The sequence below is a fragment of the Hemicordylus capensis genome, chromosome 3 (assembly GCF_027244095.1).
Source record: "Hemicordylus capensis ecotype Gifberg chromosome 3, rHemCap1.1.pri, whole genome shotgun sequence".
In the NCBI taxonomy this organism is placed as follows: domain Eukaryota; kingdom Metazoa; phylum Chordata; class Lepidosauria; order Squamata; family Cordylidae; genus Hemicordylus; species Hemicordylus capensis.
Genome location: NC_069659.1, coordinates 67,466,497 through 67,481,638, shown reverse-complemented (window position 1 = coordinate 67,481,638; position 15,142 = coordinate 67,466,497). Strand labels below are relative to the sequence as shown.

At 44.8% G+C, this 15,142-nt stretch overlaps 2 protein-coding genes across 38 annotated transcripts in view; one reads left to right on the top strand and one right to left on the bottom strand.

Annotated features, from left to right (window-relative positions):
• The window catches only part of GPR89B (G protein-coupled receptor 89B), a 198,430-nt gene that overhangs the window by 156,158 nt on the left and 27,130 nt on the right, over window positions 1-15,142 (bottom strand). The gene's annotated exons all lie outside the window — the stretch shown is intronic.
• Window positions 1-15,142, top strand: part of PDZK1 (PDZ domain containing 1) — a 41,678-nt gene that overhangs the window by 21,773 nt on the left and 4,763 nt on the right. For 7 of the 15 annotated variants that reach the window (XM_053311609.1, XM_053311606.1, XM_053311612.1 and 4 more), the window contains exons 3-10: window positions 75-135; window positions 1,473-1,510; window positions 2,569-2,775; window positions 5,318-5,529; window positions 6,811-7,057; window positions 9,372-9,508; window positions 11,742-11,937; window positions 14,778-14,974. In XM_053311609.1, coding sequence (XP_053167584.1) covers window positions 5,320-5,529; window positions 6,811-7,057; window positions 9,372-9,508; window positions 11,742-11,937; window positions 14,778-14,974 — 987 coding nt within the window. In that variant the 5' untranslated portion in view covers window positions 75-135; window positions 1,473-1,510; window positions 2,569-2,775; window positions 5,318-5,319. The remainder of the gene's footprint in view (window positions 1-74; window positions 136-1,472; window positions 1,511-2,568; window positions 2,776-5,317; window positions 5,530-6,810; window positions 7,058-9,371; window positions 9,509-11,741; window positions 11,938-14,777; window positions 14,975-15,142) is intronic. The other 8 variants (XM_053311614.1, XM_053311615.1, XM_053311613.1 and 5 more) reach the window with 6 other exon arrangements.

Here is a 15,142-nt window from a genome sequence, read left to right as displayed (position 1 = left end):
TTGGATTGGGGAGGGGGGGCTGTCTGTAAAACCTCCAGGATTAATAAGACCCACCTCTCTGCTTATCTCTTTAGCACTTGCAGATGGCTTGAGAGAAAGATGGAATCTTTTCTCATTTGAGGAAGAAAAGAAACAGTAGGGGATCTATTAATTTTTTCAAATTTTTAAATTTTAATGTGTTTTTATCTATTTTATCTTTTTATATATTTTAAATGTTTTATATTTTATATTATGTTTTAATTCTGTAAACCGCCGAGAGATTTTGATATTAGATGGTATATACATTCAATTAATAAACATAAATAAATATTATGGGAATCCCTTTCCCGAGTCCGCTTCAGTTTGCAAAGAACTTGGCAAGGATTTCTGGGCTGGGTAATGGAGGAGGGGCATTCACTGGGGGTATGAATGGCTATTGTGACCGGGTTTGTGGACGACTGATTATGAAGAATATACTTTCTTTACTTCATTATGCTGTTGCTGTAAGTTTCTCTGTATAATTAGAACAGTGTTACTTAGGGACATTAGTGTAACTAATGTTTTCCTTAAAATCTCAACTGCAATCCCACTGACTAGTCCTCTTAATATTTTATTCAAGCTATTAGTTTCCAGCTTGCTTGAAGGCTAATAGTTCGTGTGAAAAATAGCAAGCTGGAGTGAACAGCTTATGAGATACTAGAAGTTATCCAGTTTTTATTTCATTCAAATAAAATCTAGCACTAAATAGCTGCAGGAGTTGAAAATCTCAATGCCTGCAATAAAATTGAGTGAGCACGTGACAGTGTATGTTTAAAAAAGCAAGGGTAGGCAACCTTGGATCGCCAGCTGTTGTTGAACTACAACTCCCATCAGCTGGAGATGATGGGAGTTGTAGTTCAACAACAGCTGGAGAGCCAAGGTTGCCTGCCCATGGTCTGAAGGATAAAAGGAAAGCAAAATTATTCTGTATGTGAAACATAATGGGCCAAAAGGCACATGTTCAGATAACACAGAGGTAGATGACCTTCACAAGTATAAAATCAACTTATAAGCATTGTAGGACAAGCAGGCTATAATTGTTGTAAAACCTGTGCCCTTATGAATTCTCTAAATGGATATTGAGAATAACATCTTAAAGAAAAGATGCAGATATTGAGAAGGGAAAAATTGTAGATATTGAAAAAGGATATTGAGAGCAAAATTATTTAAGAAGTCTATCTGTAGCAATGCTACAAATGGCTCTTCCCATCAATAAAATTCTATGGCCAAAACATTCTTGCAATTAGTCATTGTTAATATGAATGTCTCTTTGATGGAGGATTTTATATATTAGGTATAATAATATTAGGTAGGCAGCATATGGCTATGGTGAGGGTCAGCTGATATTTACTGTATGCTATTCAAGAGGCCTGAATCAAGTGTGCATCAAATATGTGGGGATATATCACAGAGGAAACGATAAATGGTTATATTTTTAATTTTTGTTTCAATAGGTGAACTGGGGTCTGTTATTCTGGCAGCCTGTTAATAGGTAATGTCCATACCGCAGTGGCACGGAAAAGCTTTTGCTAACATGTGGCTGATCAAGTTATACATTTATCTCTTCAAAAGGACTCAGAGAAATAACTGCATCCTTGTTCATGGGTGTCCTCTGCTTGGTCTCTAAAACTATAATTCACAGTAGAAATCAGAAACATTGAGCTAATTATTGCAGAGATTTGCTAGCTAGATGGCCTTGTCACTCTAATCTACTCTGAAAACTAGACAGGGGGAGTGCATCCTGTTGATTCTGCTGGACTTCTGAGCAGGTTCCCATACTGTTGACCATAATGAGCCTGTTCTCACATGCAGCCTCACCCAGGCTAGGGAAGCCCAGCCTCAGTTAGGCTGCGCAAGAGAAACACCAGGATTGGGTCCGATCCCAGCAGGGCAGTGCCACCTAGCCCAGCTTTTTAGCCTGGCTTCTAGCCTGCGTACCATTAACCCTGGCTCTGGTTTTGTGTGTCTCCTTGGGCTTCATTCAGCGTGAGGAGACACAGAAACAGGCTCCTAGAGCACCCGTCTCCTGGGGGAGTCCCCCAATGCACTGCACTCAGTATGTGATGCATTGTGGGATACCGTCCTGGCCTTCAGAACTCCACAGTGTCTGGCACAGCAGTGGATCGTCTGGGATCATAATCTGCACTCGCAGCATCATTTAATGGATCATCTGGGGGGAGGTAAGATTCGCACAGCCTTACCTCCACCCACCTGGTCATGTAAATGGCCCCAACATCTTTCCGGACTACTTGGCTGGATGGGACTTGGAAGCACTTTGTTGGAGGGAAAGTTTAAGTTATATATCTGTGTAAACTGCTTTGAGAGCTTTTGTTGAAAAGCAGTATATAAACATTCATAGTAATAGAAGGTGGTGCTGGTGGGACTACTGCCTGACACCATGGCCTTCGGCCTACAATTGAAAGAGGCCCTTGGCTTCTTGTTGCTTCTGCTGTTCAACATAGATAAACCCATGAGGGGAGAACATCTGTACATCTGGGGTGCTATGTCATCAGTATGCTGATAATGCGTAATATCTTTCCTTTCCATCAGATTCCATATAGAATGATGAGGTCTTGAACTGGTGTCTGAAATCAGTGAAGAACTGGATATAAGCTAATGAATTGACAAGACAGAACAAGGTGCTTCCGGTCAACAGGAGACAGCGGTACAGTCCATTTTGGAAGGACTTGCACTCCCCTTAAAAATCAAGTTCTCAGCTCAGGAGTGCTCCTAGAGTCGGCTTTTGCTCCTGGACAGGTAGCAGCCAAGAATGCTTTTGCTCACTTTAGGCTGGTGCAGCATCTGCACCTCTTCTTGGAGAAATGACATATGGCCATGATCACCAATGCTTTAATTACACCAAGAGTGGATTACTGTCATGTTCTCTGCATGGGCTGACTTTCAAAAGTGTTTGGAGACTTCAACTAGTCCAGAACAAAGCAGCTAGTGCTTTAGCGGGAACCAGTTTCTTGGAACATGGGCTACTCCATCTGCACTGCTTGCTGGTTGATTTCTAAGCCCAAATCCAAGTGCTGATCCTTTATAGTTCTAGGTGGCCTAGGGCAACGTTCCTTGAAGGACCATGCATGTTCTCCTGCATGTTCTGTCCACCCACTTAGATCTTCAGGGAAGCCTCTGCTCTGTCCCTTACCACTATCAGAGGTGTGTTTGGTAGGAAAGTAGGATGCAGCCTTCTCTGACATGATGCCAATGCTTTGGAACTGCCTGCCCCATGAGATCAGATGATCCCTTATGTCATCTGATTTTGCGAGGCTTATGGGTTCTTTCAGATTATGCAGTATTATTGGTTAGGGTTTTTTGTTTCTTTTTAGGCTTTTGTATTTTAATTGTATTGAGTGTCTCTTTATGAGTTGGAAAAGTGAGCTCAAATATTTCAGTCACTAATAATAAATAATAGCTACATGCTGATATTACGAAGTTTCTCTGATATTTGTTCTCTCAATCCTATAAAGCCCTAAACAGCTTAAGTCCTGGGTATTTAAGAGAACATCTTCTTCACCATGAGCCCCACAGCCCACTGAGATCATCTGGAGAGGTTTGTCTACAGTTACACCGGCTCATCTGGTGACTACACAGAGACGGTCTTCTCTGTTGCTGCCCCAAGACTCTGGAATGTGCTCCCTGCTGAAATAAGGAGCTCCCCATTTCTGACAAAGGCTTAAAAAAAAAAAACCCCTCTAAATCCATTTTTTAACCCAAGCTTTTTAACTGGATTGTGGTTTTTAATTGTTTTAAGGTCTTCATTTTAATCTGTTTGATGGTGTTGTAAACCATCTAGAGATGGCAGTTTGGGGCAGTCTATAAATCTAAAAAATAAATAAATCCTCTGTATGATATTTCTCAACTCAATGTGCTGTACATGGTCTGACTAGTTCATGTTACTGAGAACCAAAAGCAGTCATTGAACCTCTTGTCTCCATGGCATTAACTCAGATAATGTGGCTACGTTTGTCATGTATTTGTAATATTTAGCAAGGCAATGTTTTGCTGCTTTTTTTTTTAACCTGGAGCAGTGATAAAATTAACACATGCTTTTAAATTATAGCTCTACCCCCACAGGATGACTGCTTTTTTGTTCCCAACCTGAACTAAAGCTGGTACATCTGATTCAAATGTCTATCAGGCCATTAAGAAATGGCCTTTCCTGCAGCATGTGCAACAGGTGCACTCCATACAGCAGCATTTTCCAAGCAACGAATGGAATCTTGGTCTTGCTGCAGGCTCATAGCAAAACTGTTAGAAACAAGAAAAACACTTCTGTGTGCAAGCAGGAATTGCAAAAAAAAAAAAAAAAAGTGCTGAGATGAACAGGGATGCATTCCAAGTAGCAAGAGGTACAAGCAACATACCTGTTGTAGAAGGCTTGGGCTTATTTTAAGATTTCCCCCAAACATTCTTAGCTATATGCTAAGAATTGCTTGGGGTGTGTTTGTGCTTAAAATGGTCTATGAGTCAGGATCCCTTGGATCTAATAGCTCTTTCCATCAAAGCAAAATATTTCAATATTGGTGAAAAAGAAATTCATGTTAGCCCTTTAAATAAAGCTTCTTTTCACATTAAGAGGCTCTACACACAATTGGTGTGTAGAGCCGGGAGGGGTTTGGCAGAGAAAGCAGGTCAAGCCTGCTCTCCCCACAGAATATCTGTCTTCGAGCCCTGGGTGGCCAGATCAGCCGCCCACATGACTACCAGCTCCGTGACTAAGTCAGTAGGGTCAGCGGGGATCAGGGGCCATCCGGCCCCTGGAAGTCCCAGAATGCCCTGCGCAAGTGCGTGGGGCATTCTAGGGAGACCCCGATGTGGGAGGTTTGTTTTAGCCTCCTGGTCGAGGGTCTCCCCGCGAGTTACCATGGCACGGCGATTTACAATAAAAGAAACAGGGTTAGCGGAGCGCTCACTCTGCTAAACTCATTTAAGGGGAGGCCTACTTTAGTGGGAAAACCGCCGTTGAACCACCGGGCTCGCCCACGAGCCCGGTGATTCTCACAATGGAGGAAAACTGGGCTGGGCTCCCTTAGCCCAGTTTCCCCCCATTGTGAGAATAGCCTCTAAGAGTTAGAACCAAGCCCATCAGTATGAGATTGAGACTCTTAAATAAGGGTCAGCTTCTTCCCCTCTCCACACCTGCCACAGTCAGAACCTGTTCTCTTGAGTCCCCACCCCATTTTCTTTCTCTCCCCTTTTAATGAGCACCTTGATTGGTTCATTCACTTTACTTTACTCCTCGCCCCCTGCATAAGAATACCTTTTTGACACAATCTTCTATCCTATTTAACAGAAATGGCATCTCCTCTTCAGACTAGAGAATGCAAGCTGACCAAAAAAGATAAAGAGACATATGGATTCTGCCTACGTCTTGAGAAATTCAAAGCAGGGCACCTCGTCCGGAATGTGGAAAAAGGAAGTCCAGCTGAAAAGGCAGGCCTGAAAGATGGTGACAGAGTCCTGAGAGTCAATGGGGTGTTTGTAGACAACAAAGAGCATGGAGAGGTATGACAAAGCTTAGTTCGGAGTCCTTTCTGCTGCCACAAAACAGAGAAAATAGGTACATCTTAGGGTCACATTCTACACATATTTTCTCATTTGCATTACTCCCAGCCCAGGGACTTAAGACAACTTATCAATTTAAAATTTAAAGCAGCAGTAACCATCTCCTCAGCTATTGAAAGTAGAATAAAATAATTCAGCAATTACCCCAACAATTAAAAATCCAATAATTATTAATGCCGGGAGGCTTTTCTGAACAAGTCAGCCTTGCTCAGCCACCTAAAACCAAGGAGGATTTCACTCCACTGTCCCAGGGCCATTGCTGAACAGACCCAGCTTTTTGCCACAGACAACCTTGCCTCATAACTGAATGAAAGTAGAGTTTAATCTTGAAGACCTTTTAGAGGCCTACACAGGGAGAAGCATTCCGTAAGCTTGAATTTTATGAGTATAGTCCTAAGAAATACATGTGCTTACCCTAGTACCCATCCCATCTCCTGAACTACACTTCCAAGGGTTCTCTGGAAAGAGGAGTTTACTATAAAACCAGCATAGGAGGGGTTGTTATGCCATTAACTATTTGCCCCAGCAAACATTCTTTGCGACTTCCATTTCAAGTAAATCCATTGAAAGAAATCTCATGTTGTTATTAAACAGAGTTCAACTTCTCAGCACCTTCCCTCTCTCTGTGGGCAACCATAGGAAACTACGGAAGCTCTTTGAATTCTGAATAAGCCATTTCCTCACTCCCCACCCACTGCCCAAAACATTTTGAGGTCGTTCTCACACTCAGGCAAAACGGCTAAGGAAGCCAAACCCAGTCTTGCCCATGCATAAGATCTGCCGGGATCACACCCAATCCCAGGGGCACCTCGGTGGCAAACCCACCTAGGCAGCCACTCACGTAATCATGGTTACAGGAGTGAGCACTCCCTTAGACCCGATGTTGTAATCGTGTGGTGTTGGCTGCTTTTAGCCAATGCTGTGACATTGACAGGTGGCCAACTCTCTCTGGGGGAAATCCCCATAATGCACCACACACTCATGTGGTGCATTATGGGTACTCTTGTGCTCAGCACAGATGGGGCAATAGTCTGCAAAGGAGGTAAGTGTTTACAGCCTTCCTCCCTTCATGCCCCAAGCCCTTTCTCACAGATCGTGAGAAAGGGCTCCTAGCATACCTTTCTCAGCATTCAGTGTCAACGATTCTTGTCTGCCAGAAATGAGAACAATTAGAATCCAGCGATTTTACTGCTTCAATTACCATTCAGCCTCTTGTTCCAGATTGCAGATTTAGTGCGGAAATGTAAAGAGGCCGTGACGTTCCTTGTCTTGGATGAGAGATCTTATGAGAATGCACAAAAGGCAGGAATCAGTTTTGAAGAGTTGGGTCTGAAGTCACCCGCCCAGCACCAGCCAGAACAGCCCCCATGGGTGACAAATGGAGAGGCGACTCCGGGTCCACAGCCCCGGCTCTGCTACTTGGTGAAGAAAGGAAATAGCTATGGCTTCTCCTTGAAGACCACTGAAGGTGAGCAAAATAAAGCCATGCCATTTGTATATACAGTTCTGTCATAAGTATTTTATTCACCTTTTAGGGATAAAAAGAGATATTTGAATGACTGAACTGAAAGATACAGAAAACATTTCAATTAGACACAAGCTAGCGCATAATTTTTAGGGCTTATTCACACACGTGTGAATAAACTAAATAGGACCACACACAGTGCCGGCTCATTGCCTTTAGTTGCTTGAAGGAAATGGCAACAAGCTGTCCTACCTACCCACCCCCTGGACAAGAGGTAGCACTGATACAGCCCCATCCCTTCACTGGCCACACCCCTGCCTTAGATGCCTCAACTTCTGAATGTGTGAACTGCTTTTTTTGATGATGGCTGTGCTTTTAAATGATACAAGGTGATATGAAAACTCTAAAATCTAAGGTGGTCAATACAGGTATGTGATTGTTGTTTCATCTGTACAAGCCATCACTTGAAGGGCTTGTGTAATCCTGAGTGTGTATCACCCTCTGTTGGATGGGGAGTGCATTGGATTGTTGTTGTTTTGTTTGTTTTACTCTGGAGGAATTGTCATAAGAGAGAGTCTGTGTGTGAGAAAATATTCTGAGAAGAGACTTGGTAAGGAAAAAGGAGATCTTGGAAAGTTAGATTATGAGGACATTTTGAGGCAAGAAAGGGCAACGACTGAACTATTGAAAAACACAAGAGAACAGTGGCTTTCAGCTCAAGCATCATCTCCTCAGCCACAGAGTCAGCACCAGGAGCCCGGGGCCTAAGAACTGCAAAGAAGCTTGAGGAGCAACTGCTTCACCCTTCTGTGGATTACAACATTTGAGAGACTCTTGTGTTATGTTTTGTCTGCTTGCCTTCTGCTTTTGTGAATAGGGAATTGGAGTGTTTTTCTTAAATACAAATATGTATTATATGTGTAAAAGGTGTATTTTGTTTAATTAGATTAATTTAAATATTTTTAAGGATTAGATTTGCCTCTAAATTTATTTCAGTTTTGGTCTCTGGAGTGTAGCCTCAGGGAGAAACAGGAGAAGATTACACTTGCACCTTATATCACATGGTTCCATTCTCACAATCCAGCAATTGTAGTAATACCACCAGAGAGAGAAGGCAGCACACATACTCCCAATTCCTGGTAGTCTGCTTGGTAAAAATGACTAGGAAGTGATCGTATGCAAAGGTTCACTCGTGGTTGCTCAGCATGGGCAACTGACATTGGCTACCCTACTTCAAATCTAAGATCACTGATATTGGTTGCCTGCGCTGAGCAACCACAATTGAAGCCTTTCACACAATCACTTCCTGGTCATTTTCATGACATAGACAACTGAGGACACGTATGCCTATGCCACTGCCTCCTCCTGCCACCTGACATTCATAACTACGATCGCTGGATTGTGAGAACCGACTTTGTGTCCGATTGCTGTGGCACACAACTGAAATAAAGTATCCTGGAAAAAGCCTTTTCCCTCTGCAGAGCCATGTAATCAGCCAGTATGGGATGCCAGTCATGTGAACTGTGCAGCCTTGCTGTTTGGCTCTGTCATTTATTTGGATAAGGGCTTAATTGCCCTGTCTATGTGGCCTATAGGATGCCCTTAAAAGGCACAGCTGAACCTTTAAGTTAGACTCATCTGGATATGCTGTAATAATATATGAAACCAAACTGGTAAACCTTTGTTGTGTCCTTAAGCCTTTTTGGTCAGGTCACTTATTTCACAATACCTTCAGAAGGACTTATGAGAAATAAATAAATAAATAAATATGTAACACATACATACACAGACACACTCCATCTCACAGTTCCTCACATATCTTAGGAGATAAACTGTTTAGTTATTTTTACAATACTGTATGCAGCAGTTTTTTAACACATTTGTTAGCTGCACAGGAAAGAATTGTTTCTTTACACATATCCAGTACTTTAATTTGGAAGCACAATAATAAACTAGACCCTAATAAACAAACTGGCAAAACAAGTGCTGTTTAATAAGTAACTTTACCTTCACTGGTACTAATCAGCCACTATTGTAAACCACTATAATCATCCACCCTAGGAAAAGGCATAAAGTTAGGTTTGGCTGTAATGGATAAATGACTTTCCCTTTGTATTCCTGAAGCAAAGGGAAAGCACATTGATCTCAATAGCAACAACACTTTGTTACTGCCATTACCATGGTGTTTGTTTGTTTTTACACAAATAGGACTTAAGGCTAGAGGGTTACTATGGTTGTATCACCTCGAAGCATCATAGAATATGGTCAACAGCTTCAGTTGCATTTCAGTTTCTCCATGTTCTCCCCTCTATTGCAGGTTTTAAGGGTTTGTACATTATAGACTTGTCCCCACAAGGACCAGCTTCAGCAGCTGGAGTGCAGTCAAATGACCGACTGATAGAAATCAATGGAGAAAATGTGGAAAACGATACTCATGAGCAAGTTGTAGATAAGGTACTTGTAAGCTTAACTATCTCACCCTTAGTTCTTCCAGTTCCTAGGTCTTTGTTTGGATAACCCCCTGAGATGGGTTACTCCTTCCACTCTCTCTACAGACACAGCCATGTCATCATTGTAGCTTTTTGATTTGTAGTGGGAAAGGGCCTTGCCCAGTGCCAATTCTGCCTGCTCCACATAAACCAGTGTGTGCATGCATACATGTGCATATGTATGTTCTGGAACATCTGCTCATTTTTTCATCACTAAAACACAAAGAGACTATTCCCACGATCAGGAGAAATCGGGCTAGGGGAGCCTAGCCCAATTTCTCCTGACCATGATAACCACAGGGCTTGCAGGCGAGCACGGTGGCCTCCAGGCGGTTAACCCACCAAAGTAACCCTCCCCTTAAACCGGGTTTGCGGAGTGAGCGCTCCGCAAACCCAGTTTTTAAAATCTTGAGTAGTTGCATTGCAGCTCCGTGCCGCAGCTGCTCACAAGGAGACCCCCGACCAGGAGTTTGAAAAGCAGCCTCCCGACTCAGGGGTCTCTCCAGCATGCCCTGTGTGCTCGCGCAGGGCATGCTGGAGCTTCTGGGGGCCGCGCAGCCTCCAAACTCCCCAGCCCTGGCCGGCTCCGTGACGGAGCCGACAGTCGTGTGGGCGGCTACTGCAGCCACCCAGAGCAGACTGTCTGCTCATCTGCAGAGAGACGCACACCCCCTAGAGGCTCTTCACACTAATCGTGAATTTAAGGACGGGGGGGTGCTCTTCCTCCCCCCGCCCCACACCACATTTCTAGCCACTTCTGGTCCACGACGCACCAGGGGAGCAAGGAGGTAAGCTGCCTCAACTTTGCACACAGCGGTGGGGGGGGGGGACGCGGTGGGGGGGAGTAGTTTAAGAGCACCCTCCCCAGTCCTTAAATCTACCCACCACCACCTTTGAATCAGTGGAACTGCTAGACATTCGAATCGGTTTGGAGATCTGTCTGTAAAAGGGCCTCTGAACTGGTTCCGTGCACATCGAGAGACAGAGAACAAACTCAAATGGATAACAATCACAGGATTAGAAAGTCCAGTGGAGCCGATTGTGTGAATTCAGAATCTCAGGACAATCCTGCTCAAATCCTTTTGGTTAACCACCATTTGACCAGGATAGATAACCAGATTTAAGATTAACCAACACTGAACCATGGCCCTCCACCACTAAATGACTGTGAGCCGGGTCTCACGATTTGTGAGACCCGGCTTGGTGAGCTGAGCGGGGAGAGTGGGCTAAGCCCACTCTCCCTGGTCACAATCAGGGAGGGAGCCCTGGGCAGCCAGATCGGCCGCCCGCATGATTGCCAGCTCTGTGACGGAGCCGGCGGGGGCTGGGGGGGCTCATCGGCCCCCCGGAAGCTCCAGCATGCCCTGTGCGAGCATGCAGGGCATGCTGGCGAGACCCCCTGGAGCCGGGAGGTGGCTTTTCGCCTCCCCCCCGGGTCTCCTCATGAGTAGCTGCACCGGGGAGCCGCAGCTACTCATGATTAAAAAAACCCTGGGTTTGTGGAGCACTCAGTCTGCAAACCCAGTTTTAGGGAAGGGGTGGTGGCTCCCACAATCAGCCAAAATTGGGCTAGGCTCCCCTAGCCCGATTTTGGCTGATCATGGGAATAGCCCCTATGTCAGTCACCACCTCAGCCTGTCATTTGACCCTATCCTAAGAACATCTAGATCAATGGTTCCCAACCTGGGTTCCTCCAGACGTTGCTGAACTACAACTCCCATCATTCCCAGCTACCAGAACAGCATGTCTTTCTCAAGTACCATTAAATGACTTGCATCATACACAATTTACAAAACCTTTAAAAAAATAATTTAGGATGATGTTCTATTGTGGCACTGTGTGTGTGTGTGTGAATTTTGCTTTTCTTTTTGTTACCACTATTCAGCCTCATTTAAGATTTCTTTACTTCATGAGCTGAGCTTCAGTGAGGGGGGTCCCATTTTAAAATCTTGTCTCTGGGCCCACTCCAACCTTGCTACACCCCTGGATTGCACTATAAATATACACTGCAGGCACCTGAAGCCTTATGTGTGAAAGTGATCTTAGAAAAGGTAAATAGATATGCTTGCATGGATTATGCAACCTCATGGTTGTGTTCTGGCACTTTGCATATAAAATGCTCGATAGTCTTCTGCCCCCCACCCCTCTCTCTCCACAGCCTGGCTAAGGTTCCACCTCTAGTATGTCTATGTTTCCAGGTGAGAAAGTCCGGGAATAAAATCGTGCTTCTGCTGTCAAGTAAAGAAACTGACAAGTATTACTGCAGGCAGAACAAGCAGCTGAAGAGAGAAACGGCCAATTTAAAATTCTTACCCCACAAACCCCGAATTCTTAAGCTCAAAAAAGGGGAAAATGGTTATGGATTCTATCTGCGAATGGAAGAAAATGGTAAAGGTAAGGACTAGGCCATAAACTAGCACAACGTGCTCTTTGCTGCTTTTCCTGCTTACTTGTGGGAAATGTAGTCAACTCTCAATAATCAAAGTTGAAATGAGTGGGAGCTGCACAAAAGTGATACTTTGAGGCTCTCACACAAAGCCTAAGCCAGGCTAGGGAAGCCCAGCCTGGGTTAGGCTGCGTGTGAGAACCGCTGGGATCAGGCCTGATCCCGGCACAGCAGTGCAGCCAAGCCCCGCTTTCAAATCCGGCTCTTAGAATAGTGTTTGCTGGGGCTATGGTTATCCCAGCTGACACAGACATCCCCCACATCTCCTGAGGGAATCCTCCAAATGCATTGCGCATGTTGTGCAATGCATTGTGGGATCCGGAGAGGCTGGGACATGCCGTCCTAGTCTCTAGAGCTCCATGCTGCAGCCATGCAGCACAGATTGCCTGGGTGTGCGTTGCACGCTCCCAGCAACATTAGAGCAGTCATCGGGGGGGGGGGGGAGTGAGGTGACCAGCCTCTCCCCGCTGCCCTGCCAAGTGTATGAATGAACTCTTTCTCAAATTGCCTGCTTTACAACTAGAAATAACACAAGACAATCTGGTGTCCGAAGCAGAGGTTTTAAGTCAGGCTTCCCCAAACTGCGGCCCTCCAGATGTTGCTGAACTACAACTCCCAGCATTCCCAGCCACAATAAATTGTGGCTGGGGATGCTGAGGGTTGTAGTTCAGCAACATCTGGAGGGCCGCAGTTTGGGGAAGCCTGTTTTAAGTGGTAGCCTCCCACGGTCATTAAACTACAATAATACACAAATAATGGGCTATCAATGGCTACTGGTGATTACAAGCTGTGTTAATAAAATCACAAGGATCATGGTTAAGATGTTAATCAGGGTTAGCGAGCCCAGCACAGCCAATTGCATCAACTCAGAATCTCAGGGCAATCCTGCTCAAATCATTCTGGTTAACCAGGAAAGAGAACAAGGTTTCAGATTATCTATCCTGGTTAGATGCTAGTTAACAGAATGGTTTGACAAAGATTGCCCTGAGATTCTGAGTTCACACTATCAGCCTCACTGGGCTCACTATTCCTGATTAACCATTCAACCAGGATCCTTGTGATTGCATAAATGCAGCTGTAGTTAAATAGAATGTCCCTGGTGGCGCAGTGGTAAAACTGCCGCCCTGTAACCAGAAGGTTACAAGTTCGATCCTGACCGGGGCTCAAGGTTGACTCAGCCTTCCATCCTTCCGAGGTCGGTAAAATGAGTACCCAGAATGTTGGGGGCAATATGCTAAAGTCATTGTAAACCGCTTAGAGAGCTCCGGCTATAGAGCGGTATATAAATGTAAGTGCTATTGCTATTGCTATTGTCTTAGAGGCAGTAAACCTTTGAATATCAAATGCTGGAGACAGAAAAGGCATTGACATGTGCAGCCTAACCCAGGCAAGGGCAGCCCAGCCTAGGTTAGGCTGTGCATGTAGAGCGCCAGGATCCACATGGATCCCAGCACTGCTTGCCTGCCCCAGCTTCTTACCCTGGCCTTCAGCCTAAGTGAAGGGCATGAGCGTAGCTTAACCCCATTGCTTGGGTTGTGTGCATGCACAGACCACTTGTAGCCTGAGCAAACACAGATGGGCACCTAGAGCACCCATCGCACGGGGGCATCTCCCAATGCACTGTGCTTATAGCGTGATGCACTGTGGGATATGTGAAGGCCAGGACACATCGTCCCAGCCTCCAATCTGCACAGTGCAGATCATGTGGGAGCATGGTCCATGCTTCCCACCATGTTCAAGGATCATCTGGGAGGAAGCTAAGTTTTGCACAGCCTTCCCCCCCACCCCCACCTTCCTGGTCATATGAATTGCCTTAGAAAGTAGAGGAGCACTGTTGCATTTGTGTCCTACTTGTAGGCTTTTTGGGAACATCTGATCAATCATTGTTGGAAACAACACGCTGGATTACATATGCCTTTAGCCTAATCCTGTGGGTATCTTATGTTCTTATTGAGCATGATCTGCCTATGGTCACACACCAGTCCAAGGCAGGTGAAATGTGGATTATTCCAGCAGTCTGGAATAAAATGCTCATTCTTGCATTTGATTTAATCAAAACCATGGGCTGTTTTGCAACCATTTAACTGTAACTCCTTTTTGTTAGTTTGCATACGCACATTCTCTGAGAGGCACATTCTATGGGCCAATTTGCACAATCCAACAATTGTCAGTTATGCTACCAAGTCCTAGGTGGCAGAGGGGGGAAGAGGAGGGTGTGCAGTGAAAACAACTGGGAAGTGATCGTATGCAAGTGTTTGATCGTGGTTGCTTGGCACAGGCAACTGACCTACTGAACTACCCTACTTCAGATCTAAGACTGCCAAGATTTGTTGCATCAAGCAACCACGACTGAACCCTCTCACAGAATCACTTCCTGATCTATTTTCATCACACAGACGGTCAGGAATCAGGAGCATAACTACAATTGCTAGATCATGAGAACCAACCCAATATATTCTACCAAGTAAAGTATGCGCTGGTTCTCACAACCATTGTTGCTGCTGAAAGTTGGGAGGAGGAAATGTGTGCGCTCTCACAGCATATGTTGTGAGGACCAGGGAAAGTGGTGACATCAGTGCCAGTTTCCCTGCTTCTCATGACAAGTGCTGCAGGAGTACAGGCAGTCGCACGCACACACAACGCCCGCCCCCCCAATCTTTTGGTAGCAACATGATTGTGAGAACCAGCCCAATAGCATTGATCAAAGTCATAATTATGGTCTCAATGAAACCACTAGCTAAATAATTTGCCTTAATTTCTATGAGGATTTTCTTCTCGTTGAGGACAGGTCATGTAATTAAGGACATTGAGTCTAACAGCCCTGCAGCTGAAGTAGGCCTGAAGGACAATGATATCCTGGTGGCTGTAAATGGAGAGTCAGTTGAGGCCCTGAGCCACTACGCTGTGGTGGAAAAGATCAGAAAGTCTGGTGAACAAACTACACTGATGGTGGTGGATGAAGAAACTTACACCATGTACAAAATGGTAATATGAACAGACATAGCCTGAGTGCAAGAATGCGTAACTTGGGAATCATACAATGAACAGTGATATGGAAGGTCCAGACAAGACTCTGCAGTGACTAGCTGCAAGTGCAAAAAGCAGTAATCTGTGCAGAGTTATGAAAATGCCAGCTTCCTTTTATTATTAAGT